Source organism: Rhipicephalus microplus, chromosome X, assembly GCF_043290135.1.
Source record: "Rhipicephalus microplus isolate Deutch F79 chromosome X, USDA_Rmic, whole genome shotgun sequence".
NCBI lineage: Eukaryota > Metazoa > Arthropoda > Arachnida > Ixodida > Ixodidae > Rhipicephalus > Rhipicephalus microplus.
In genome coordinates this window covers 1,938,610-1,963,804 of record NC_134710.1, presented here as the reverse complement: position 1 = coordinate 1,963,804, position 25,195 = coordinate 1,938,610, and the positions used below count along the sequence as shown (strand labels likewise).

General features: G+C 46.9%; 1 protein-coding gene across 1 annotated transcript in view; it reads right to left on the bottom strand.

The window, feature by feature from the left end:
* LOC142777132 (synaptic vesicular amine transporter-like) overlaps positions 1–25,195 on the bottom strand; it is an 85,705-nt gene that overhangs the window by 10,572 nt on the left and 49,938 nt on the right. Inside the window, exon 4 of the mRNA XM_075881466.1 lies at positions 20,627–20,678. Coding sequence (XP_075737581.1) covers positions 20,627–20,678 — 52 coding nt within the window. The remainder of the gene's footprint in view (positions 1–20,626; positions 20,679–25,195) is intronic.

Sequence of the window (25,195 nt, the reverse complement as noted above, 5' to 3'; positions counted from 1 at the left end):
CCGTTGCTCAACTCAGGACAAACCGGATGAACTTGCTGGGCCTTCAGTAACTCTTGTCTGCCGAAAATGATTCCCATTATCCCAAAGGGAACTCTGGTATATCGTTTCCACTCAGGACTACAGCCATCGCATCCGCTCGCATTGTTGTCATGGGTTAGCTTTATTTTCGCTCCCCCTCTCGCTCACTTCGCGGCGCGCTGCCTGCCTGGCCCGCGGAAAGCGTTTGCTCGTCGGTGCACTCACCCTTTTCTCCCCTCCTCAGCTCCGCTGCCATTACCCCCGCATCTCTCGCTTGCCCTAAGGCACCACTAGCGGTTGGTGCACCGGGATCCAGGCTCCCGGTAGACACTGGGGCATGAGATAGCGCGTCAGCTACCCCGTTGGTGCTCCCCTTCCGATACTGCACTGAAAAGTCATAGTGCTATATTAGAAGAGCCCAGCGCGCTAGCCTGCCTGCAGGCTCAGGGAGCCGCATTAGCCAGCTAAGTGCGCTATGATCTGTTTGCACCACAAATTTCGTCCCATCAATGTAGACATCAAACTTCCTCAGTGCGAGACACTCTCTCTCGGTAATGGAATAATTCTTTTCAGCGGATATCAACGAACGGATGCCAAACGCCAACGGCTACAACGCACCATCGTATTCCTGTAGGAGAACTGCTGTAGGGTATCACATGCGTCAGTCTGGACAACAAACGGTCTGGTCAGGTCGGGGAGCTAGACCTGCGCTGTCTCCGCAATGGCACTAGAGAGATGGTAAAACGCCTCTCGCTGCTCAGGTATCCGTGGCCACTCAGCTGACTTACACAACAGCTTGTTCCAGGACGCCTGCACTTGGGCACAGGACGAAATAAACGACCCGCAAAAATTGGCCATTCCGAGAAAGTGGTGCAGGCTGCGTACGTCCTTGGCCATGGGGAAATCGAAGATTGACTGAAATTTCTCCCGATCTGGCTTAATAGAGCCTTCGCCCAGCGCAAATTCAACTAACTGAACTAGTTACTTGGATTTGTGCTAGTTACGCCTTTGCGGGATTGAACATCATCTCGGCGGCTCTCACTCTCTCGAGCACATCGGCACTGTGGCCAAGTGTTCTTCGAAGGTTCCTGAATAAATCACGATGTCATCGAGGTAGCACATGCAGTAAGACCACTTTGCTTCGCTTTCCCGAGGACGCGGTCCGTGAGTCTCTGAAAAGTCGCAGGAGTATTTCAATGACCAAAGGCCATACGAGTGAACTCAAATAAGGCTCTGTGGGACGTGAACGTGGTCTTGCACCGGTCATGCTCATCCATGCGGACATGTAGGAAACCCTTGGAGGCATCAACTGTGGTAAATTACCCTGTAGTACCGAAGTTTCCTACGATGGAGCTAATCGTGGGGAGCGTATAGGCATCCTTACGAGTCACTCCGTTCAGACGGCGGTAGTCTAAGCACAGGCGATGACTGCCATCTTTTTCAGGCACCAACATAATTGGTGAGGCCCAGGCGCTGAACGAACGGCGGACAATGGCAGCTGAGAAAACGTCTTCAGCAAGCCATCCATTACCTGCCTCTTGCCCTGGCTTACGAGATTGGGGTTACACTTCAAAGGAAGCACGTCACCAGTTTCGATCAAATGGCTCACCAAATCGGTACAGCCATGTTGATCGGTGAAGAGCTCATCGTATTCGCATAATAGTGCCAACAGACGAGCCTTCTGTGTATCATCCGTTTGAGTCACACAGGATATCAAAGGATATGGAGCCTCTTCGTGTCATGCCGCTCGATCCCGATGGGGATTTTGAGCCATCGAGGGCATAGCGCAGGGGCCTTCCGCCGAAGTTTGGACGTGACACGGTTTTGACGTCTCTACTGCAAAGCAATCAAAAACGCCAGTGGGTTGATGAATGACTTCAGCTCGAAAAAAAGGTCCGTCACGATAGCCTCCTTCGCAATGTCCACTATTACCTTGGTTTTTAGGATAAAGTCCAAACCAATGATCACAGGAAAACTAAGCCCTGGAAGATGAACAAAACGCGCTCGTTTTATTCAGCCTCCCTATCTGACAGTAAACTTAGAAGTGTGGCAGCTTGAGCTGATTGGTATGACATGACAATATTTATAATGCGAGAACAGAATTTCGACACAGAGACAAGGACACGAAGGACACGATCGTGTCCTTCGTGTCCTTTTTTGTGTCGTCGTTCTGTTCTCGTGCTATAACTATCATCCTCACAGTCAACCTCGTGGCGCCTGCCAACTGGGCCACGCCTTTCACGAGGGTGAATGTCCTTCGGCTGGCCCACAAGCGCACCGAGTGCTTCCGCGATCGGGACAACACCTGTTTGCCAAACAAAGAAGCGCTTGCACCCGTGTTCAGCGACGCCGAACATTAGCAGCCGACAATGGTAACCGAAATAGCGAAATCCGGCCCCGAGTGCACCCTTCAACCGCTAAGTGCATACGTTTTGTTTCATACACACGCACCCACACAAACACGCACACAGTAGGTTGTAACAGCGCACGCTATTATTGCCGAATGGGCTCGCTTTCGTCAGGACACCTGTAGAGCAAAATGCGTTAAAGGGGCCCTGAAACACTTTTCAAGTAACCGTGAAATGAATCCACTGGAATAGCTTATTGCCTCACAAATTCAGCGCCGTCAAATTTTTGACAATTCGTCCAGTGCGAGTGGAGTCACAAAGGTTTATCGCTTGCTGCCGTTGCAATATTTCTCCTCTCATCCCAACGAAAGCGCAGCAAGCTAAGAAGGGAAGGGTGGCAGGGCAACGACACTACCGCGCCTCGTGACCTTAAGCACTTTTTTTCCTTCCAATGCGCGGCTTTTTCTCTGTGATCGCGTGTGCACGCGTGGACAATTAGCAGCCTCCCGTGGCTATCTCGGTAACTTGACTTTTCAGTCACAGACGCGAAAATAATTTTTCGCTCACAACCAACGGATCTGACGCCAGCGGTGGGTTTTCTGCGACATGAGCTCTTTAACGTTCTCGCGTTAATATACGGCGTGTGTGCACCAGCAAGACTGCTTGCCCGGTAGCAGAGGCGAGAAGCAAATGTTCGGCCACTGGTACCTTCTCGAACAGCTTGCGCTCCCGTTTCCCTGCCTCCAAGGATGCACAAACGCGGAGCATTCCCTCGCTATGTGCCTTCGTTGACGGCAGCGGAAGCAGCGCACTCCCTCGCGGTCCTTTACGCGAGATGAAGCAGCTTCAAGCTGCAGGGGTCGATACACCGCGTGATCAGGGGAACCACTCTGATGGAGGTCACCACCAGTGATGAGCTGGGTTGGATTTCGTCCCTGCTCACGCGTGTTGAGTTGCGATGCAGCAGGGGCCGAGGCGCTGTGCGCTTCCCATACGTGTAGGGATCTAAAGCCCGATCGCTCATCTCCAAGCGCGCCAACCTGTAGTGGTAGCCGTGGAAGGCAGCGGTAAGCTGTTGCCGTCGGGGAAGGGTTATGACCCCTCCCCACGCGCGGTGCAGCTCAAGGGCCTCACTGGCTGGCAGTGGCAACTGATAGGCACGCGCGGCGGGAATGTCGCCTGGAATGCGCTTTGCCTCGACTGCCAACCCCTCCAGATCACGGAAGCGACCACCACGCATGTACGCCGAAAAGGTCCGGTGTGGCTGCCTGATCACCCGTTCAACGCGCTCCTCATTCGAAGCTCTGGGCTCAGCGATAAAGAAAAGGTCTTCCATCGCACGTACGTACTCCTGAAGCAACTCATCGGGAGCTTGTGTGCGGAGCTCGAGCTGGCGCTGCATCCTACTCTCGTGGTCAGCGGGTAAGAGTTTGCACAGTAAGGCCGCACTAAACTCATCGAGGGTGGCTGCTCGGTGGCTGAAAGTTGATACCACCTAGCCGCCATGTCAGTCAGTGCAGCCGGGACGACGCATCCGAGCACTTCCTGGTCGTCGAGACCCAAGGCTCTCTGGTGGAGTCTAGACAGTCTCTTGCAGTTTTCAGATATCCGTACCCGGTGTAGGTCAAAACGGCCAACATGACAATGGGATGAGGACGTTCGGAACAGCCGAAAGCATTTGGGCGGCTCACGCGAGTGCTTGAATACTTTGGCCGGCATTTTGCAGCAGCGTATGTGCGTCCGCTTCGAATGAAGCTGTCGGCGCAATAGCGGCGCGGGCGAGCGATAGGGAACTGTCTCGGAGCTAGATAAGCGGCGTGGTTTCAAAATGGATACCGGTTGTCGCGCCATCGGGGAGCGCCTCTTGTTCACAGCTGCCTCTTGCGGCAACTTCACATGACATTGCTTTGCAGCTTGCGGCTAGCGGTACAGGCGCGTGCTCGAAGTGAGCCTGGCTGCTAGGTTACCTAGCAGCCAGCAGGCAAAATTCAGCAACGGTGGAGGCCGCGTTTCCGATCTGCGCCCCGGAAGCTCCACTGAGAGTCGCTTCGGAGTGCTGTGACACAGAACTGCCATGCATTCCAAAAGGAGCAGTAGCAGTCCGATTTGCTCATGTGCACTTTTCAGGTTGGGCTTTGGCTCCGGACCCAAAACACCTTTCCAGTGGGAGCTGTGACGTCGCGCCTCGTGTCATTCCGTCTGGGGCTTGTGACATGTGAGGGTGCTGAATTGTGATGCTCAAGGGGTGCACTGGCCCTGATCTAGAGCCCTGCGGTATCTGCTAAAAGCGTCAGCGGACAAAACTCGCGCGTATCGGAGATAACGCGGATAACACGGCGAGGCTAATTCGCAAATGCGAGCAGACTCAGCTAAGTCTTATCAAAGGCCTAATGAGCCTCTAATACCACGTTGGGCGCCAGTGTGGTGACCTCGCTACTCACTGTAGCGGATGATCACCGCGGCTTCCGGCTTAGCGAGCCGCAGGGCCGCGTCTCCGTCACTTACTCGCGTGTAGCGCACCGCTCTGAGCGTGCTAAACTATAAACTAACAAAGCGTTTAGCGCGGCGTGGCAAAGCAGACAGTTTTCGATTAACAGCAATACACAAACACTTTATTTCCTTTCGTGGCACAGCGAACAACAGTACAATGTGCGCTCCTGGGACGCGGAAAGCAAAGGCTTTCCCTCGCGGACGTTCCCGATAAGGCGTGTCAAAGCTCGCAATTGCCAGCTGCGAGCACGTCACAGCTGGCAATGGCGAGCTTTGACACGCTGGTCGGAAAAACGTCCCTCGCGGCTATGCTGCGCACTCTCACAATGTTCACTGGGCCTGGTCGCGAGAGCTAGGGCAATCCTCGTGCGCGTAGGCCTACGGTGAGTGCGGCTTGGCTTGGCGCGACCACTTCAAGCACTGCGCACCGCTGTTGGTTCAGCGTATGGTACCGAAGCTAACCCTCTGGTAAACACGCCCGCCGGAGATACCTAGGCACCAAGGGCGACTACAGTTTAGCGATTTCCAATGGGGAAGTGGACGAAGAAAAACCACGTGCTTACCGGGCACTGGTCAACTGAATAGAGACCCTTTCCGTTACGCACGTGACTCGGCCTCGCTTATTCTTGCAGCCCCCGAGAACACGCGCTGTGCCCATGCCAGGCGCAATCTATCGCCATGCGCACGGGAAAGGAAAAGGAGCTGCCCTACGGCGGAATGCCCACGGAATGGTTGCAGGTGTGCTTCAGATACCCACAAGATATGAATGCGCACATGGAAGATATAGATGGATATACGGACCCAACAGGCAAAATGCTAACGGATATGTGTGAAAAGCATGATTTAATCATTCGCAACAGCACCGAGATATGTGAAGGGCAGATGATATGGAAGGTGGGAAGGCTGCAGTCGACAATAGATTACGCAATAATGTCACATAGTATGTACGATAGGCTAAGGGGGGCTTAATGTGAGTAATTTCATGCCACATATGTGCTTGCTTTTCCTTTCTTGTTTCTTAGGTACGGTATATCTTTTATTTTTGTGGTGTGTGTGAAAGTCTTCCTACATGCTCTTATGTACTTGAAAATCGGTGTGGTTTCACCATGATGCATATGTTCTACGACTGTGTTTGTAAACGTTGTAAACTGTTCACTAAAAAAGTGTCTTCTGTGTAAGCAAAAAGGGGAACATTTTGTTGTGCTGTCAATTTGCAACACACATTTCAGTGTTTTATTAGTTTGATTATTTTTTTTCTTTTCTGGAAAGATAATCTGTATATCGATGCATTTCAGTTTTTGAGTACGTGTGTTGTCTCCTGCCAAATTCTGCAGGGTCAGGGGTCTTCGTCAAGCCGCTATGATAGCGAATTTTTGCTCCTGTCCTAGCATTTGTTGTAACTGAATGCTGAAATAAAGAATTAGAATCAGTATCAGAACATAGATGAATATAGGTCCAGAAGCTTAGGTAGTGATCACAAACGTATCAAGCTGAGTTTTGGAAGAGAAATAAAGCTGGAAAGGCGGCATTACGAGCAACCACACAGTAATATTTATTCAGAAATTAATGGAAAGAAAAATGTTCATTTATTCAGAAAGGCAAATATAAGTATCAACTAAGAAGATTAAGATAACAATCACCGAGTATACGAAGACAGAGTGGACCTACACAAATCTAACTTGAATGTGTGAGTTAGAGCTTGCTAAGGTACGAGTCAAAGCAACCGGGAAAAGTAGGCACAAACCCAAGAGCTGGTGAGATGAGGAAGAGAGCCATAGTAAGACGCCAGGAAGCCTCCAGGGAACACAGGTATGCTAAACAAAGGGTGAACGGGAAGATGACGTCAAAAGAAAATAAAATAACTTTTTGAGCTGCAGAAGGAAAGCGTCCCATTTGATTAGTGAAAAGTTTAGAAGAAAGGGGGCCAAATGGATTGCGGAAGCAAACAAAAAGCATAGAAAGGCAGCTGCAAAGTTTTGGAACCATCTTTATTTTGTGAGTAGTAAGACAACCATGGAACAGAGGTTTAAAACTACAGTTCAATGGGTCAGTTCATAAGAGGGTGAGGCAATGGAATGTATAAAAACAATGTTGACAGAAGATTTTAAACACAAAGAAAGCGCTGCAATCACCGTACCAGATAAGGATGTAACAGTTAGCTCTGTGGCTACACTAGGACAACGAAAGTGGGAAAGAGCTGAGAAAAGGGTTCCTAATATCACATCAACAGGCCCTGATGGCGTCCCAATAAATAGCGTCCTAATAAAGAGACTAGGACCAAACTCTAAGCGAACGGTAAGAGAGGCGGAGAGCAAAGCAATACTGGATGGTGAAGCTCCCAATGGGTGGAAACTTAGCAGGATGAGCATGATCGATAAAGAAAAGGGGGACAAAGCAAGCAGGTAAAAACAACTACCATCCTATAACAGTGACATCAGTAGTTTACAAGCTGGTGATGCAGATAGTAAAGGAAAGACTACACATGTGGGTGGAGAATAAGGGGGTGCGGGTAGAACTACAAAATGGGTTCCGTAAATGAAGGAGGTTGGAGGACCAGCTGTTTTCATTGATGCAGTGTTTTGAAATAGCAAAAACAGAACACAAGCCTTTGTGGCTAGCATTTATAAACATCAAGGGAGCTTATGATAGTGTGATTCAAGACGACTTGTGGGGAATACTGGACCAAGTAGATGTGGAAGATCGAATAACTAATCCTTAAACGATATCTATAAAAGTAATATGTAGTTATCAAATGGAAAGAAGAGTTATCTGAACCTATGGAGATATGACACGAGCTTCGGCTGAGATTTCCCTTGTCAGCTTTGTTATTAATGCTGCATGTACAGGGACTAGAAACCAAACTAGAGGGAAGTCGACTCAGCTTCAGCCTCTTTTGCCAAGCAAAGAAAGCACATTGAACAATCAGTACTAGCATTTATGTATGCAGATGACATAATTCTAATAGCAGACAACAAGAAAGATCTGCAGGGAATGACAGACATCTGTGGTAATGAGGGAGATAGGGTAAATTTCAAGTTCGGCTTGCGAAAATTGGCAATCATAATTTTTAATGGTAACAAAGGCAGTGAGCATATTATTGACACAATGTTACTTAGAGTTACGTGCACTAGCCGATACTTGTGCCCTCCAGATGATTTGCGACGCTCGAGCTAGCGGGGCCCAGCGGCGCGCGACCCGCGTTGGAAAAAAAAAAAAGAACACGGAGGAAGAGGCAGAAGTGAATCCTCGGGACAACTATGAGTTTTCGTTCTAGCTGTGTTGTTATTCTCGGGCACAAGTTCGCCTTGCCTACGTTAGTCTAATAAAAGTGTTCATTGAACCGTGCGTTACAATATATAGGAAGTGACGCTATAAATAGTGGATAAATACAAATATTTGGGTGTATGGATAATAAATAACGGGGCTGAGTACCTAAGGGAGCATGAACGATACGTAATGATTAAAAGTTACAGGACCTTAGCTGCCATGAAAACTAGTACACTGTGTAACTACAATAGCTATGAAGTTGTGAGAAGAATTTGGAAAGGTGTCATGGTCCCGGGTTGGACATTCGGCAATGCGATCTTGTGCATAAAATCGGAGGTTCAAGCGAGAATGAAAATTAAACAACTTAGCATAAGTAGGCTTGCTTTGGGAGTACACTGGAATACCCCAAATCAAGGAGCACAGAGTGACATAGGATGGACATCTTTTGAGTGCAGGGAAGCTAGCAACAAGATAGAATTTGAGGAGCGATTGAGAAAAATGAGAGAAGAGCGTTGGGCTAGAAAAGTTTTCAGCTACTTGTACATGAAGAATATTGATTACTAATAGAGGATGCGAACTCGAAAATTATCAAGCAAGTATTTAGACAACAGCAGAATACCAAGCCAAAAGAAAACATTGGTTAAGAATAAGGTGACGGAAATAGATAAGGACATGTGGAAGATGGGAATTCTTACGAAATATTCACTGGAGACCTACCAAACTTTTAAGCAGGACATTTCAAGGGAAAAGATCTACAATAATTCGCGAAGTTGTTTTCTGTTCTTCGAGGCTCGAACGGGAGTATTGCGGACCAAGACGTACCGAGCAAAATACGAAGGCACAGACACGGTATTTAGTGCGTGTGGAGAGGAAGAGGAAACGGCTGAACATTTGGTAATGTTCTGTAAAGGCCTCCACTCTTTAGTCGAAGATACTGGCGCCGAAGTTTTCAAAGATTGGGGGTTTAGGGACAGTGACGGCAAAATAGACTTTAAACGGGTAGAAATACCCAGAAGGAGGCTCACTAATTGGTGGCTACAGTCGAGGCGCGAGTGAAATTCTATCCTTAAACACATAGTGATAGTACTCCACTTTAGGGCTAGGTGGCGGGAGCCACCACCAAATCTGAGGACGTAGCCGCATACATACATACATACATACATACATACATACATACATACATACATACATACATACATACATACATACATACATACATACATACATACATACATACATACATACATACATACATACATACATACATACATACATACATACATACTGTGGGCATTTAGTATACCAATGTTCTTCATCCGTACATTATCATCATCATGTGTTGCTCATGCATCCTCATCGTTGTCACGTAGCATCATCATCTTGGTTCGTTCATCTCAACTGTCAGCTGCCGGTTCCTCGGGCCTAATAAAGGTCTTGCAAAGCAAGACTTCATACGGGGTGGAGGTGCTGTTAGATGCCTCGTCATCCTTTCGGCCACTCTACCCCCTGGAGCTACGTTGAGGTCGCCGCTTGGGCCAGGTGTCCGGAAATATGTCGCACCAAGAAGAGGTCGGTGCTGCAACCGTTCCCACTCCGCCACCGCGTGCCGCGCCTTTTCACGTCATTAACAGCCTCCAGCGTGAGCCCCATCCCTTCGCTGGTATGCGCGGGGAAGATGTGGAGGAATGGCTGGACGATTTCGAACGTGTCGGCGCTGCTAACCGGTGGGATAACACCTACAAACTCGCTTACGTGTCATTCTACCTCACGGGTGTCGCGAAGACGTGGTTCCTCAACCACTTCATCGACATCCCCGACTGGTCAGCCTTCAAAGATCAGCTTCGCCATGTCTTTGGCACACCGACTGTTCGTTCGGCTCTCGCAAAGAAAGCTCTCGCGGCTCGGAAACAGCACATCGGGGAGTCGTATACATCCTACATCGAGCATGTCCTTTCACTTTGCCGCCGGGTTGAAACCCCAATGACAGAGTCAGACAAAGTACGCCAGCTTCTTAAGCAGATTGCACCCGTTGCATTCAATGCCCTTGCAATCCAGAATCCGGCTACCGTTGCTGACGTTGCGACAACCTGTCAGCACCTCGAAGAACTCGAGTCTATGCGCCTACAACCGGAGAGTGACGCGGCCCGTATTACGGCGGATCCAAACCTACGAGACACAATAAGGGTGATTACACGCGAAGAATTGGAATCAATTGGATTCACACTACCTTCAGTGGTTCCCATTCAGTCTTCTTCAACGTCATTGCGGGATGTCATCAGGGAGGAGCTCGCGTCCATGACCCACATGGCCCACCTGCAGCCCACTGTCGCTCGTACTCTCCCATCGTTCTCGCATGCCGTCGCCGCACCATCAGGCACCGTCAGCTCGACGTCGCCGCCACCAACGTACGCGTCGGTTGCTGCCGCACCTCCCAAAAGCTTTCCCACGAGCTTTCCATCACCACCGCCTGAGCCATCATCTGTCCCTCTCACTGCTCTCTCTCCCGGTGCACCTAACACAAGCTACTACCCGCCTTATCGATCAACTCGCCCTACGTGCTATTATTGCGGCTATCGTGGTCACATTTCACGCTTTTGCCGCAAGCGCCAGCAAGATGAGCGCCGATGAACGAACTTCTTCGCGCCTCTGGCACAACTCACAAGACTGGCTCTAGTTATCATCCCCAAACTAACGGCCTCACTGAGCGATTCCACCGCACTCTTGCTGACATGATGGCCGCCTACATTCAACCAGACCACAAGAACTGGGATGTAGTTCTACCATTCGTCACTTTCGCCTACAATACGGCTATTCAGCGGACAACCGGCTACTCACCATTTTACCTAGTTTATGGACGCTCCCCTACTTCTTTCCTGGACGTCTCTTTCTTTACCTGCCATGCGAATTCATCTCCATCCTCTTCAGAGGGGTACGTTTTACGGCTCACAGAGAGCCGCCAACGTGCTCGTATAAACACTGAAGCCCGACAGCAAGACAGAAAGCTGGTTTATGATGAATCGCATCGCGCTGTATCCTTTCAACCTGGAGATGAAGTGCTCCTTTTGACGCCTATTCGCACACCTGGTTTGTGCGACAAATTCCAGCCACGGTTTATCGGGCCGTACACAGTTGTTGAAGATACTTCACCAGTGAATTATGGCGTGACGCCACTTGTAGCCCCAGCAGATCGCCGTTATCGAACTACTGAGGTTGTCCATGTCTCCCGTATGAAACCCTTCATGCGACGTTCTTTGTCCCCTTGACTTGCCGCGGCCAGGTTGGCCGCTTTCACGTGGGGGGAATTAGTGTGGGCATTTAGCATATCAATCCTCTTCATCTGTACATTATCATCATTATCATGTGTTGCTCATGCATCCTCATCGTTGTCACGTAGCATCATCATCTTGGTTCGTTCATCTCAGCTGTCGGCTGCCGGTTCCTCGGGCCTAATAAAGGTCTTCCAAACCAAGACTTCATAATACATACATACATACATACATACATACATACATACATACATACATACATACATACATACATACATACATGCATACATACATACATACATACATACATATACATACATACATACATACATACATACATACATACATACATACATACATACATACATACATACATACATACATACATACATACATACATACATACAAACAAACAAACATACATACATCCATACATATATACATACATGCATACATGCATACATACATACATGCATGCATGCATGCATACATACATACATACATACATACATACATACATACATACATACATACATACATACATACATACATACATACATACATACATACATACATACATACATACATACATACAAAGAAACAAACATACAGCCATCCATCCATCCATCCATCCATTCATCCATCCGTCCATCCATCCACCCAATATATAATGAAAAGATGCGAGATGGTGGTACTTGGAATGTTCACTATATGGACGGACATGCAGACAGACAGACAGACAGACGCACGGATGGACAGATTGTTCACGGTGTGACGAATGGACGGATGCACGAACGGATGAATGGACGCTTCGCCCAACTTATCATAATTCAGTCCGCGGATATTCTGTCAATTTTTTACGTCCACTGTTTTCCCAGTCGTTAATTGATTGATTGATTGATTGATTGGTTGATTGATTGATTGATTGATTGATTTGAATGTGGAATTTAACGTCTCAAAACCGCCATATGTTTATGAGAGACGCGTTTTCCTAGTCTTTCACCTCAGTTAACCTGCCAACAGATTGGCAGCTCGGGAAAGTCGTCCCGCAGTACAAGAGGTAATAAAGAATTACACCAAACTACCACCCAATTTCCATAACAAGCATCCTTTGCAAGCTCATGGAACATGTTATAGTTTTTCTAATTATGAATTTTCTTCACTTTAATAACTTTTTTTGTTGTTCATAGCACTGGTTCCAAACAGTAATATGATATGGAGCTCCATTAGCCATCTCCGTTCATGATATGCATATAAACCTCGACATTAATACGCAGGCTAATTTTCCTCACCTTCGCTAAGGCATTTGACAAGGTAGCTCATCGGTGGCTACTGCTTAAACTTTCACATCTCAACCTTCATCGTAACGTTCTGAGATGAATAAAGCAATTTCAGACTAACCACTCGCGATTAGTGCAAATAAAAATTAACTCTTCTAACCCACTTCCAGTGACATGAGGCGTTTCCAAGGCTCTTTCTTAGGTCCCCTCCTTTTCCTAATATATAATAATGAATTACTCCTTTGTGTCACCAAAAGTACCTCAAAATATTCGTATGATGACTCAAAGTACCTCAAGAGTACTCGTATGATGACTGAATAATGTTACTATATTCTTTAAAGTGAGAGGTCATGTAGGGTTGAGAGCTGGGCTAATTGGTCAAGAGGACAAGAAAACACGACACACCCTCTGTGTTCCCGTCGAATTTACGTTCCTACACTATATGTTAAAATGCAAGATTCTGTCGTTAACCTGGGGCCACACTACCTTTATCTCATTTTTTATAATACATGATGAACCCGTCCCATCAGTCAAATTATTCAAATATCTAAGCATCACTATATCCAGCGACCTTCTTTGCTTTTAAATATTAGCAACTTCATAGCATCTGCTAACACAAAGCCACAGGTTTCTAAATGTTCCCCGCCTCCCACGTAAATCTTTTACCATACACATCATTCGTCGGCCCTAAACTCGAATACACTTCTTCTATATGCTGTGCACATGAAACTTTCACTACCAGTGCCCCGAAATTCGTTCGGAATCGGACCACCAGGTTCATTTGCTCCGCATATCCATACGACGTCAGCGCATCGTCATTAAAAACAGTCTTAATATGCCCTATTTCCAGCTTATCATAAGTTCGCAGATTTTTTTTTTTGCAGTTCCCTTGCCCTCGCACCATACATCTCACCACCAGCCCGAGTAGCACATGACACAAGTCATTTTTTAAGTCTTTTTCATTACAAAGTGCGCTATGTCACTTTTCAATCTTATCTGTTCTCTCGTCTAGCTGTAGATTAGAATGGCCTTCCATCACCTAATTTTAGTTCACAAAAAAAGTGTCTGCATTTCTCTCACCATAACTTTTTTACATTATTTAAACCCACCCTTTTGCAATACTCAAGTATCGTACCTTCCGGGATAGAAAATGAATCAATATTCACCTTTTAGCGGCAGCTCGTGTTCCCGCACGCACTCACTTCCCCACATTCCCTATACGCCTTGTCGCACGATAGCGAAATTTAGTAGACGACACCACTGGCGCATTTCATTTTTTGTTCCCATCATTCAGTATTGGAGAAAGCTGAGATAAGTCCGTTGTGCTGAAAACAACCATTGGCGCGCAATACGAACTTCCACTATCTTGCGCCAAAACGTGTGTCACGAACTCATCTTGAGAGCGCTTCCGAAGGGCGGATTTTCGACAGACGGGAGGCACACGTGGTGAAACACACTTCATACAAAGAGAAGATGATGCAAATACGCAAAACTCGCGTTAAAGCACTCAGTAACACTCAAAAACTATAAATATATTAATACCGATACCTCCATAATCCCAAACAACGATCCGCGTACATGGACTGGCCGTACCTCAGTTCCATTCCACTGCTTCCCGTAGCCGCTAGCCCTAAGCCAATATAGAATCAACAGTGGGAAATCCTTACAGCTTGTAGCATCGTGACTTGTTAATCTTTCTTGTGTACACGTTTTGTCGAGCCCTCCATCGTGGACGGGCTGCTTTACTTCTTTACGGTCACCATCGGCTGCTCCCGCCGCACGAACCATTCATCTTTGTCACCCGTATCCCGGGCCTCGTCGTATTCACGTGCTCAGTTAGGCTGCACCTAACTCGTCAGCGGCGTCTTGACTGTGGTGCAGGCCACATACGTTCTTTCTCAAAACAGAGGAGCTGTAGTCCACCCAGGAACTACTGTGGCACGTTGCGGCAAGTCCGGACAGACCCATTCGGTCCTTCCTATATCGACGGCCCCTCCCTGAACCTCTTCCCTGACAGCTTCAGAATCGGGTGGCTCTATTGCTCCTGTCAGTGTAGTGGCGCTAACCTACCGTCTTCGCAGTTAGAAGCCCCAACGCACAGTGCCAACTCATCTTCTGGGATTTTTCTTCTCGGTTCGGGTCGCGTGCCACAAGCCTTTCTCCGGCGAATCTGCGGCTGCTACGTGGCTGGTGCGCGTGCACTCGGGGGACTCTCCTCTCGTGCATAATCGCCGCACTTACGCATTCGGCATGTGCTTCGTGCCTATTCTTTACTCATCACAATAGGCCCCCTTCAAATTTTTTTTCTAAAAAACTACTCCTGCTCTCCTACAGTATGTATTGTTCTGTTCCCTTGCTAGGGGCTTCACGTGACATCACTTGTGCACTACCTGGTATGTCACCTTCTATCGTTGCACGCTTGTCGCACCATTACAGCCCCACACAATTCACCCATGCATGCACAAATACACATTAGGTATCCCTGTTCTTTCTTGTAGAGTACGTATTAGTTCGTTATATTTTTACGATTTCGCAACAGTACGCGGAACTTCACTATACCTTTTCGCACGTCTTTTTACAAACTGGCTTACATCTTAGTAAATTACCGGCAAAAACAGATCTCTAGTGAGTTCTATGCGTAGGGTGGTACGACTGCTACTGCCATTCACAAAGCAGTGTTTTAAGATGGCCTGCCTATAACATGGTGGTACCATCATATGACTGACTAATGTTCCGTTTACCCAAAACTCCTGGAATATCACCTCTCTATTCAATTCATAGGATACTTCATGTCTGAATCCTTCTCTCCTTGGCCTGCCTCCAGTCCTGTTTATTGTGTATCACAGCGCTTTATCTTTTCTCTTTTGGGAGCTCTTCTGAGAATACACCCAAACGCCCAAATATTGGCACCTTCCTCTCTGCCTGCTTATAAATTCCCTCACTTCCCTCTCTATTCTCCAAGCTATCTGTGCTCTCCGTTTCCTTCTCATCTGTCGTGCCCTGTTCCACTCTCCTGGCATTAAAATTATTTCGCCTCGGGTCGTCAACCCTTCTCACTCGTGGACTATTTCCTAGGATGACGTCGCACAGTGGGTATTTTATGCACTTGGCCATAATTTCACCTACGAAATAGGGAGTATCTAACCGCATCTTGGCCTCTGGCAACCTTTTCGCGTGTCCGCCTACAAAGATCCCAGTTTACACTCTTCCGGTGAAGTCTCCCTTCTTAACTATGCTTTTTCTTACTATTGCCGTATCAGCCCCGGAATCTCTCAACACCGACACTCGTTTACCGTTCACTTTTAATTTTACTGGTGGTATATCACAGCCCCTGCCTATTTTGGGGCTCACCACTATGCTCCCCATCTTGGGCTTTTCTTCTGATCATAACGCACATGCACACCGTTCGCCCAATTGAGACCTGCATTCATTGACATGTACCTCCTTCTTTCGCATAGCTGGGAAACTACAGCTGTTTTCTGTCTACTGCCACTTGTTCGGCTATTCATGTCTATTTGGCCTAGTCGACTGCATAGGAAACACTGCTGCTGCGGTCTTGCCTTATTTCTTGGACCCTCTGTTATGTGATTTTTTTTCTCGGGGTTATTGATAGTCCCTTTCTCAAAATTCCTCAGCCCCTGGGCCTCGAAAAACTGATCCACCTGCTTGGCCATCTTCTCTACCGTGTGCAGCTTCTTCTCTTTCAGAAAAACAACTAACTTGCTGCTACAACAGTTGAGGGGCTGTTCGGCTCATATCCTGTCGCAGACCCCTTCATATGTTTTTTCTGTCTTTGACAGCTCAATCCATCGATCAAAATAGTTAGCCAGGCGTCAGACAAAGTGCTTGTCAGTGTCCGAGTTTTCAAGCTTGCACGACCAGACTTTTTCTCGAAAACCTTCGGTAGTGAGCAGGAATCTTTACAATAAAGTTTTCTTCGCCAGGTCATAGTCTAACAAGTCTTGCGCTGGCGTGTAGTCAAACAGACTCACAGACTCTCCTGCTAGAGACAATCTAAAGGCACTGGCCCGCTCGCTCTTCCCTCAGCCCGATCGTTACTTTCTCGAATCGATGAAAACAAGCATCTAAATCGTCTCTTCGGTTGTCAAAGGGTACTATCAGCTTGCGCGGGCAAATCTGCTTAGTCCCTAGAGTAGGCGAGCTGGTCGACGTTGACTTGGGAGTACTTGCATAACTGGTCCCGCCACGGGGGCCCGCGCGTATCTGCCCTAGCTTCAACTTGTGCTCGAAACATTCCTCCTCGCGCTCGAGTCTATCTCACACTCCGACTGTTGAGCATCTGCTCATGTGCTTCGCGCACTCTGTCTTGTTCTCTTTCTCTCGCATTCCTTGTACTCCCGTTCGTGTTCTTTCTATGCGTTTTCGAAGAATTTCAGCGTCTCCTCCTTGGTCATCCCCACGTCTTTTGCCACTACTCGTAACCCATCCTGCAAAGCCCGAGGATTAAATGACTAGGCTCCACAAGAGAAAAATCCTGGCAGAAGCTCGCCAATTTATGTTGCGAACGTATCTCGGGAACGCTTACGAAGGATGGATTTTAGACAGATGAGAGATGGGCATGTCACAACAAATGCTTTATGCAAAGGAAGCATGACGCGCAAATGCGCAAAACGCGCGTTGAAGCACTCAATAACACTGAAAAACCATAAATATTGTTCCGGGGAAGATTTATTCACCGGGAGCTGGTCTTTCTAACGGCTTAGAGAGCGCACAGTCAAGCAGGCCAACGGGAGAAGGTCGAGAGTCCAACCCACAACAACCACGTTGTCGTCTTCTTCATTTGGGTGCCAATTCAGCTGTGTCGGGGCGACAGTTCTATACACGTATCATCACCCCGGCCCGTAAGACACCGTCTCGGTGCCTGTTAAATGAGCGAGTCGGCTTTGTAGGGCTTGAGACGAGAAACGTGGACTACTTCCGTTCTGGGTGCAGCAGCTGATGAGTTTGTGGTAGCGGCAATCTCGTAGGTCACAGCACAAAAAAGAAGTTAACTTCTTTGGCGCAAACAATACGGAAAAAAGGAAAAAAGAAGGCGAGGAAAGAAACAGATTGACGCCAAATCTAAAGGCACTGGCCCGCTCGCTCTTCCCTCAGCCCGATCGTTACTTTCTCGAATCGATGAAAACAAGCATCTAAATCGTCTCTTCGGTTGTCAAAGGGTACTATCAGCTTGCGCGGGCAAATCTGCTTAGTCCCTAGAGTAGGCGAGCTGGTCGACGTTGACTTGGGAGTACTTGCATAACTGGTCCCGCCACGGGGGCCCGCGCGTATCTGCCCTACGACCTCTGCATCCTGGCAGAGGTCGTAGGTCACAGGTGTGACCTGACGAATGACTCGGTAGGGCCCAGCGTATCGCGATAGTAGTTTCTCGCAGAGGCCAACACGTCGAGATGGGAGCCACAGGAAAACAAGAGATCCCGCAGAAAAAACGGCATCTCTATGTCGACGGTCATAAAGGGACTTCTGTGCTGTCTACGACGACTATAACAGCGCGCGGTACCGCGCGTACCGTCAGGGCCCGGGTGATCGCATCCTGAGCGTATGAAGTGGAGGATGAGTGGTCTGATGAAAACAGTTTGTCGAAGGGCAGTAAGGGATGACGTCCGAAGAGTAGATAAAAAGGGGAGCAGCCCGCTATTTCATGACGTGACGAGTTATAGGCGAAGGTTACAAACGGAAGAGCTATGTCCCAATCAGTGTGGTCGGTAGATACGTACATGGCAAGCATGTCTGTCAATGTGTGGTTTAGGCGCTCCGTAAGGCCGTTAGTCTGAGGGTGGTAAGATGTGGTGAAGTTGTGACGGGTAGCACAAGAACGGAGTAGATCATCAACCACACGAGATAGAAAGTAGCGACCACGGTCTGTGAGCAGGTGAGACGGAGCGCCATGCTGGAGAATAATGTCGTACAGCAAGGAGTCGGCAACGTCGGTTGCGCAGCTGGTTGGTAGCGCTCGAGTGATTGCATACCGAGTGGCATACTGTGGCCACTGCAATCCATTTATTTCCAGTTGTAGAAGTAGGAAAGGAACGTAGCAAGTCCAACCCCACTCGATAAAATGGCTCGGCTGGAACTTCAATAGGTTGAAGAAGACCGGCCGGGGGAGTCGTAGGCTTCTTTCGGCGCTGGCAGAGGTCGCATGATGCGACGTAACGGCGAACAGAGCGGTAGAGGCCCTTCCAGAATACTCGTCGTCGAATGCGGTCGTAAGTTCTGGAGACTCCTAGATGTCCAGAAGTTGGAGCGTCGTGGAATTGTCGCAGAACATTCTTTCTGAGGTGAGGCGGTACGACGAGTAAACGTTCCGCGCCGTCGGGGTGTAAGTTGCGGCGGTACAAAACGTCTAATAACAATACCTCAATAATTCTCAACAACAATCCGCGTACTATGGGCACAATCAAGCTGGTCGTATCTCAAGTCCAATTCATTGTGAGCCCTAGCCGCTATATCTAAGCCAATATAACATCTGCAGTGGAATGGCCTTATACAGCTTGCCGTGACACGACTTGTTCCCCTTGCTGTGTCGACTTTTTGTCCAGTCCTCCGTCGTTGACGGGTGCTCTACTTCTTTACAGTCGCCATCGTTTGCTCCTGTCGCATGAACCACACGTCGTCATCGCTGATATCCCGGCCCTCGTCGTATTCACGTGCTCAGTAAGGCTCCGCCTAACTCATCGGCAGCGTCTTGACTGTGGTGCGGGCAGCATACGTTCATTTTCAAAGTGTAGGAGCTCTAGTCCACCCAGAAGGACTTGCCGCAACCTGCTGTGGCAGGTTGCGGCAAGTCCGGGCAGCTTCACTCGGTTCTTCCTATATCGATGGCCCCTCCCTGAACCTCTTCGCTGACAGCCTCAGAACCGAGCGGCCATACTGCTTCCGTCGGTGTAGCGGCGCTGACCTTACGTCTTCGCTGTTAGAAGCCCCAACGCACATAGCCAACTCATTTTCTGGGATTATTCTCCTCGGATCAAGTCGCGTGCCGGAAGCCTTTCTCCGACCAATATGCGGCTTCTAGGTGGCTGGTGCGCGTGCAATCGTGTGATTCTTCACTCCTCCTGCACCGTCGCCGCGCTTACGCATTGGGCCCGTGCCTCTCCTTTACTCATCACGATGTATGTCGGCCAGACCGGAAGGTGTGTAAATGACTGTGCGCGAAAACCCGAGCTGTCATTAAAAGGTAGGGCACATTTACCGGCCCAATTCGATTCCCACAAATGTGAGCCATAACTGAAAAAAAAGTTTCGCTTATGGGGAAAAGCAGGAACACCCCCTGCTAGAGAACTGTTCAGCTTTTCACATAAAAGCAACACGTTCAATATGCACTATTGGCACTTCACTGTTCTTTTAGTAGCCAGAAACTTGCATCGCAGGTTGTGATTAGAATGTTGTCCGACAGATGGGGGCCTTTGATTTTGCGCACTTATGTATTGCATCGCACTAACCATTATCCGTTTAATGCGTCCCAAAGCCACCTTACGTTTATGAGATACGCCGTAGTGGAGCGCTCCGGAAATTTCTACCACCTGGGGTTCTTTAATGTGCACCCAAATCTGAGTGCACGGTCCTACAGCATTCGCACTTCCATCGGAAATGCAGCCGCCGCAGCCGGGATTCTATCCCGTCAGCAGCGAGTACCTAGGCCACTAGACCCCCGCGGCGGGGCGTTTAATGCGTGCCTTGGCTTCCAAGCATGCATTTGTATATATATATATATATATATATATATAAATATATATATATATATATATATATATATATATATATATATATATATATATATATATATATATATATATATATATATATATATATATATTGCGCTACTGTAAAGCAAACCCAACTATTTAACTGATTTCAATAGGCATTTTGCCTGCGAGAGTGGGATGCTAGCATGCCTTGCACATCGACGCAAATTTGCAAAACATCTCAGGCATACCATGACCACGGAGATGCTGACGAGACTTGTTGCAATCAGTACCATGCGCCACCTGAAACAAATGTTGTCCTGGTTGGTGCGTGTTTGAATACTCAGAAAATTTCATTTCATTTATTGTGGGTTGATCACAGGAGTGAAAACTGCCTTCGTTTCTCCTAGCCATTTAAGGGGGCGCACATTCAGCCACATTACTCCGACAAAGCTGTGTCGTATTTTTTCTTAATGGGCACTGTTTTCACATTTTAAAAGAACGGCGGCATTCCAAGTACTGTTCGATATCCACTTGAGCCTGGGGAGCAAAGAATACCCATTCTGAAAAGCTAGGAGTTTTTTATTTTGATTTTTGATTCTATTAGGTGCCACGTTTGTTTTCTTTCAAACTCATGCGATCGGCGGGGTGGAACGTTCTACGCCATTGTAAAGTACTCTGCCTATGGCGAGAATACAGAAATGTAAAATACCTGCACACGTCTACTCCATATGCAGTGTTCGTTCCGAGCAGACCAATGTCCAGCGAAACTAGCCCATACTTCTTGGATTCTTTTATTTATTTCTAAATACTGTTGGCCGTCATACCTTTAACAGAACGAGCAAAGTAAATGTTAACATAAAACCAAAAGAAGTCCAACATATTTCAATGAAGACAAAACTATCAAACGCATATTTTTTTCAGAAAAAAGGGAAAATATTTCAAGAATAGCGCGATAAATTTTGCCTGCAGCTTTTCTGTGTATTTTGTCAATTTATCAACCGCGCCTGCAACGAATCTCATACTGCACTGACATATCCTAACGTTGGCCTTGTGTGGGTTATGTATGCGATCAACTTAACAGATGAGTTGCCAGTTTCAGACTACGGTGAATGAACCATAACTTTTTTTCGGCAGCTGCACAAAAGATGTTCGCGTGTGGTTTCCAACCTAAGTCATCATCATCATCAGCCTGACTACGCCCACAGTAGGACAAAAGCCTCTCCCATGTTCTACCTGTCAACTTGGTCCTGTGCTTACTGCTGCCACTTTATACCCGCAAACTTCTTGATCTCATCTGCCAGCTAACCCTCTCTCTCCCCCTAACCCGCTTGCCTCCTCTTCGAATCCAGTCAGTTACCCTTATTTACCGGCGGTTATCCTGCCTACGCGCTTTATGCCCAGCCCATGTCCAATTCTTCTTCTTGATTTTAACTATGGCTCCAACTTAAGTACTTTAAAATTATTAAGCCTAGGCGTGGAAACTTAGACAAGTTGGTAGGGCATAGCTGAACGTAGGAACAGCGCAACCTAGAAGTAGTTAATGCGCAACTACAGAGGTGCAAAAAGTAAGAATACAAAACAGCGCTCAAATCGCTCTTTTCTGTCCTTGCTTTTTTTATTTCGCTTCCGTAGTTCCACAGTAACTACTTATAGGTAGCGCTGTTTCATTCAGTTAAGCCTAGGCGTTTTATCGAGTCAGCTTCGTTTGAAATTTTAGAATTTATCTCATAATGACATCTGATTTTGTAGTTTTTCGGTCGCTAACTCTGGGCATTACTGATTTCGATTAATTTATTTTCATTCGCTATTCATTGGCCTATCCTTCAACAGCTTTAAGAGCTTGCTTAAGGGACGTCTGATCAATGTGGTTATTATTTCTTGATATATTAGGCAATCATCTGCAAGCAACTTGACAGTTCTTATGTCGTGAGGAATATCATTCACGTGAAGGGGCTATGTAACTATCTATTACATTTACAATGCGTTTTTTTTTCACTATCGTTTTCAGTACTTTTTTTTTCAATAGGCTATCTGTCTCCCGCTGAGCACTAGATGTAAGCCAAGCCGTGTAATCAATATTTTTCCGAGAACGACCTCATTTATTATTTCAACGCCTAACTATTTTTGTCAGGGAATGCTGGGCAGCAGGTGCTCTAAGTCGCAGTTGTCGCAAAAAGCTGTATGCCCTCAACAGTGCACACACAAAAAGTCAAAACAGCTCTTCTACTAATGAGAAAAATTAGTGGCCCCCATATTGGGTGGCTAAGAGAGACGGAAATACTTCCTGCGATCGATGTGCAACAATGTTTTGACATACTTTGTACTGGAAATATACAGGCTCTTGGACTATCAACTAACACTAAAATAATAAGCGCTAAAAATTTCTACGAACAAAACGCAGGGCATATAGCAGGCTGGCGCTACTAAAAAACTATCTGTTTGAGTCCCACCCACTGAGTTTAGATACAAATTTTAAGGCGTTGCGCCTGCACAACACCGCAATTGAAACATAAAACAAAATATTGAAAATGATTATGCGATACCTGCTGCAGTGTAACAAGGCGAAAGTGACTGCTGCAGGGCTTCTTTTCACTTGCAAAGCTGTCACTGGTACTTTGTTATACACAACAGCTGTTGTCGCATTTCTTTTCATCCTTATATGTGAGTTTTTTGTGTTAGGTTTTAATGCAATACTGCGCATTCGCAACCCCTTGAAGTTTTGTATGGAACTGAGTGAGTGTGATACAAACAGCTCCATTTTATTGTCTGCTCTCCTGTTCGGACTTGTTGATTGACTTTAGGCGTAATATAGTTCAGGTATTGATTTATATGTGTGGTTTAACGTCCCAACGTGACCATATGATTAAGAGAGACACCATAGTGAAGGGTTAGGGAAATTTCTACCACCTAAGGCTCTTTAACGTGCGTCCAAATGTATGAAGTATATGAAGTCCTTGGCATCTTCCTAATAAGAAAAGTAATAATAATAAGTGCGGTTTAACGTCCCAAATGGGCGATATGATTACGAGAGACGCGCAATATTTTCACTACATGGTCTCTTGAGCGTCATGAGCCTCGTCCATGGAAAAAGCGGCAGCCGCCGCCAGGATACACCCCGACCTACGGCTTAGTAGTCGAGCACTATACCCTCTATACCACCGTGGCGGGTAGGACTAAACCTATTAAAACTTCATTCCGGCCGTATTTCCTAAATAAAATTAACATTGCAAACGTTTTTTAGACGCTTAGTTGGCAGTCAGCACTTGTGTGTGTCATTGTTTTTTCTCTGTGGGGCGTGTTCTGTGTTCGCACTGTTATTCTTAATTTATAAATTAAAGCCCGACTACATCTTAGAGGATTTTGAGCCCCTATTTGAAATACTAACGATGAATCTCTCCGCTGTTTGGAACTGTGTATGTGGATGACTATAGTTCGCGTAAGCAGCTGTTAGCTTTACATCAGCAGCGAGTACATTACAGTGCGCCGATGAGGAACTTTTTCCGTTCATTCACAGCGTGGGAGGGACAGCAGTTGTACGAACTCAGTTCTTCAATGCAGACAACCCACTTGATCGCTTTTGTGCCAGGCGTTATATCTAGAATAATAACGACTATTGAAGATCGATAGGTGACTTGACCTGCTCAACGCCATTGCCAACATTCGGGATCCCGTTATTCCACCGACCGAACATAACTGCACCGCGCTGTACTTAGCTCATGCCCATGGTCGTTGTGGTGATCCCACGCTAAACAGTAAAGCAGCGCAAAGAGAGCGCCGAAGACATGAGATGGAATTTTGATTAATATGAGGGGTTTAACGTCCTAAAACCACTACATAAATATCAGAGACGCCGTAGTGGAGGGCTGGGAAAATTTCAATCACTTGGGATTCTTTGACGTGCACCCAAATCTGAGCACAAGGGCCTACAGCATTTCTGGCTTCATCGCAAATGCAGCCACCACCGCCGGGATTCAGTCCCACAACCTGCGGGTCGGTAGCCGAGTACTTTAGACACTAGACCACCACGGCGGGACCCGGACATGAAGTATCGGCGCTGAACTAACAACTCTTGGGTTTGAATGCCTAGAGCCCGACTGAGCGCGCATCAACAGATTTCAGATGCTCGTCACTTTTTTCGAGTAGGTTAAAATCGGAATCACCAAGACAGATATATGGACTGTAAATGCAGAGATTACGGTTCTTAAAGCGAACAGCTTCTATAATGTCACGTAATCGTTGAGCAACATGCCTGAAGATGACATGCGTGTGATCAAAAGAGGCCGGATTTATCGGCCCAACAAAAGTGTTTCAGGCACCCAAATTAGGCAGGCAGAACAGTGTAGGTCATCAAAATTGTTCAACCCTTTTTGGTTATAATGGACGTGTATAAATATCTGTTGCATTGGAATTCAATGAGTTGTAGTTACATGTTGTTATTTAAGAATTCACATTATTTGTTTATTGTCTCAAGAACAAATATTACACTACACCTTTGCTACAAATTAGGTCTTACAGACAGGTCTCGAAGCATCTGTATTTTGCTAACGATGTTTTATGAACACTCATGAACAGTGTGAAACTGTTGCTACTTGTTTAGTTTATAGGGCTTTAGCGTATGTATATTACTGCTCCTTGCATGCCTTATTCACTGGGACAAGTGACGGCACCCTGTCAGGCAGTTTTTGCCTTTTTGGCTACTCTGTTCTTTAAATGTCACTGTGTACTCTGTAGCAAATTTATGATTGATTTATGAATAATAAAAATATACAAGCCCAATAAAATTTTACCAAAACCTATTTTTTTAAAAGAGTACATGC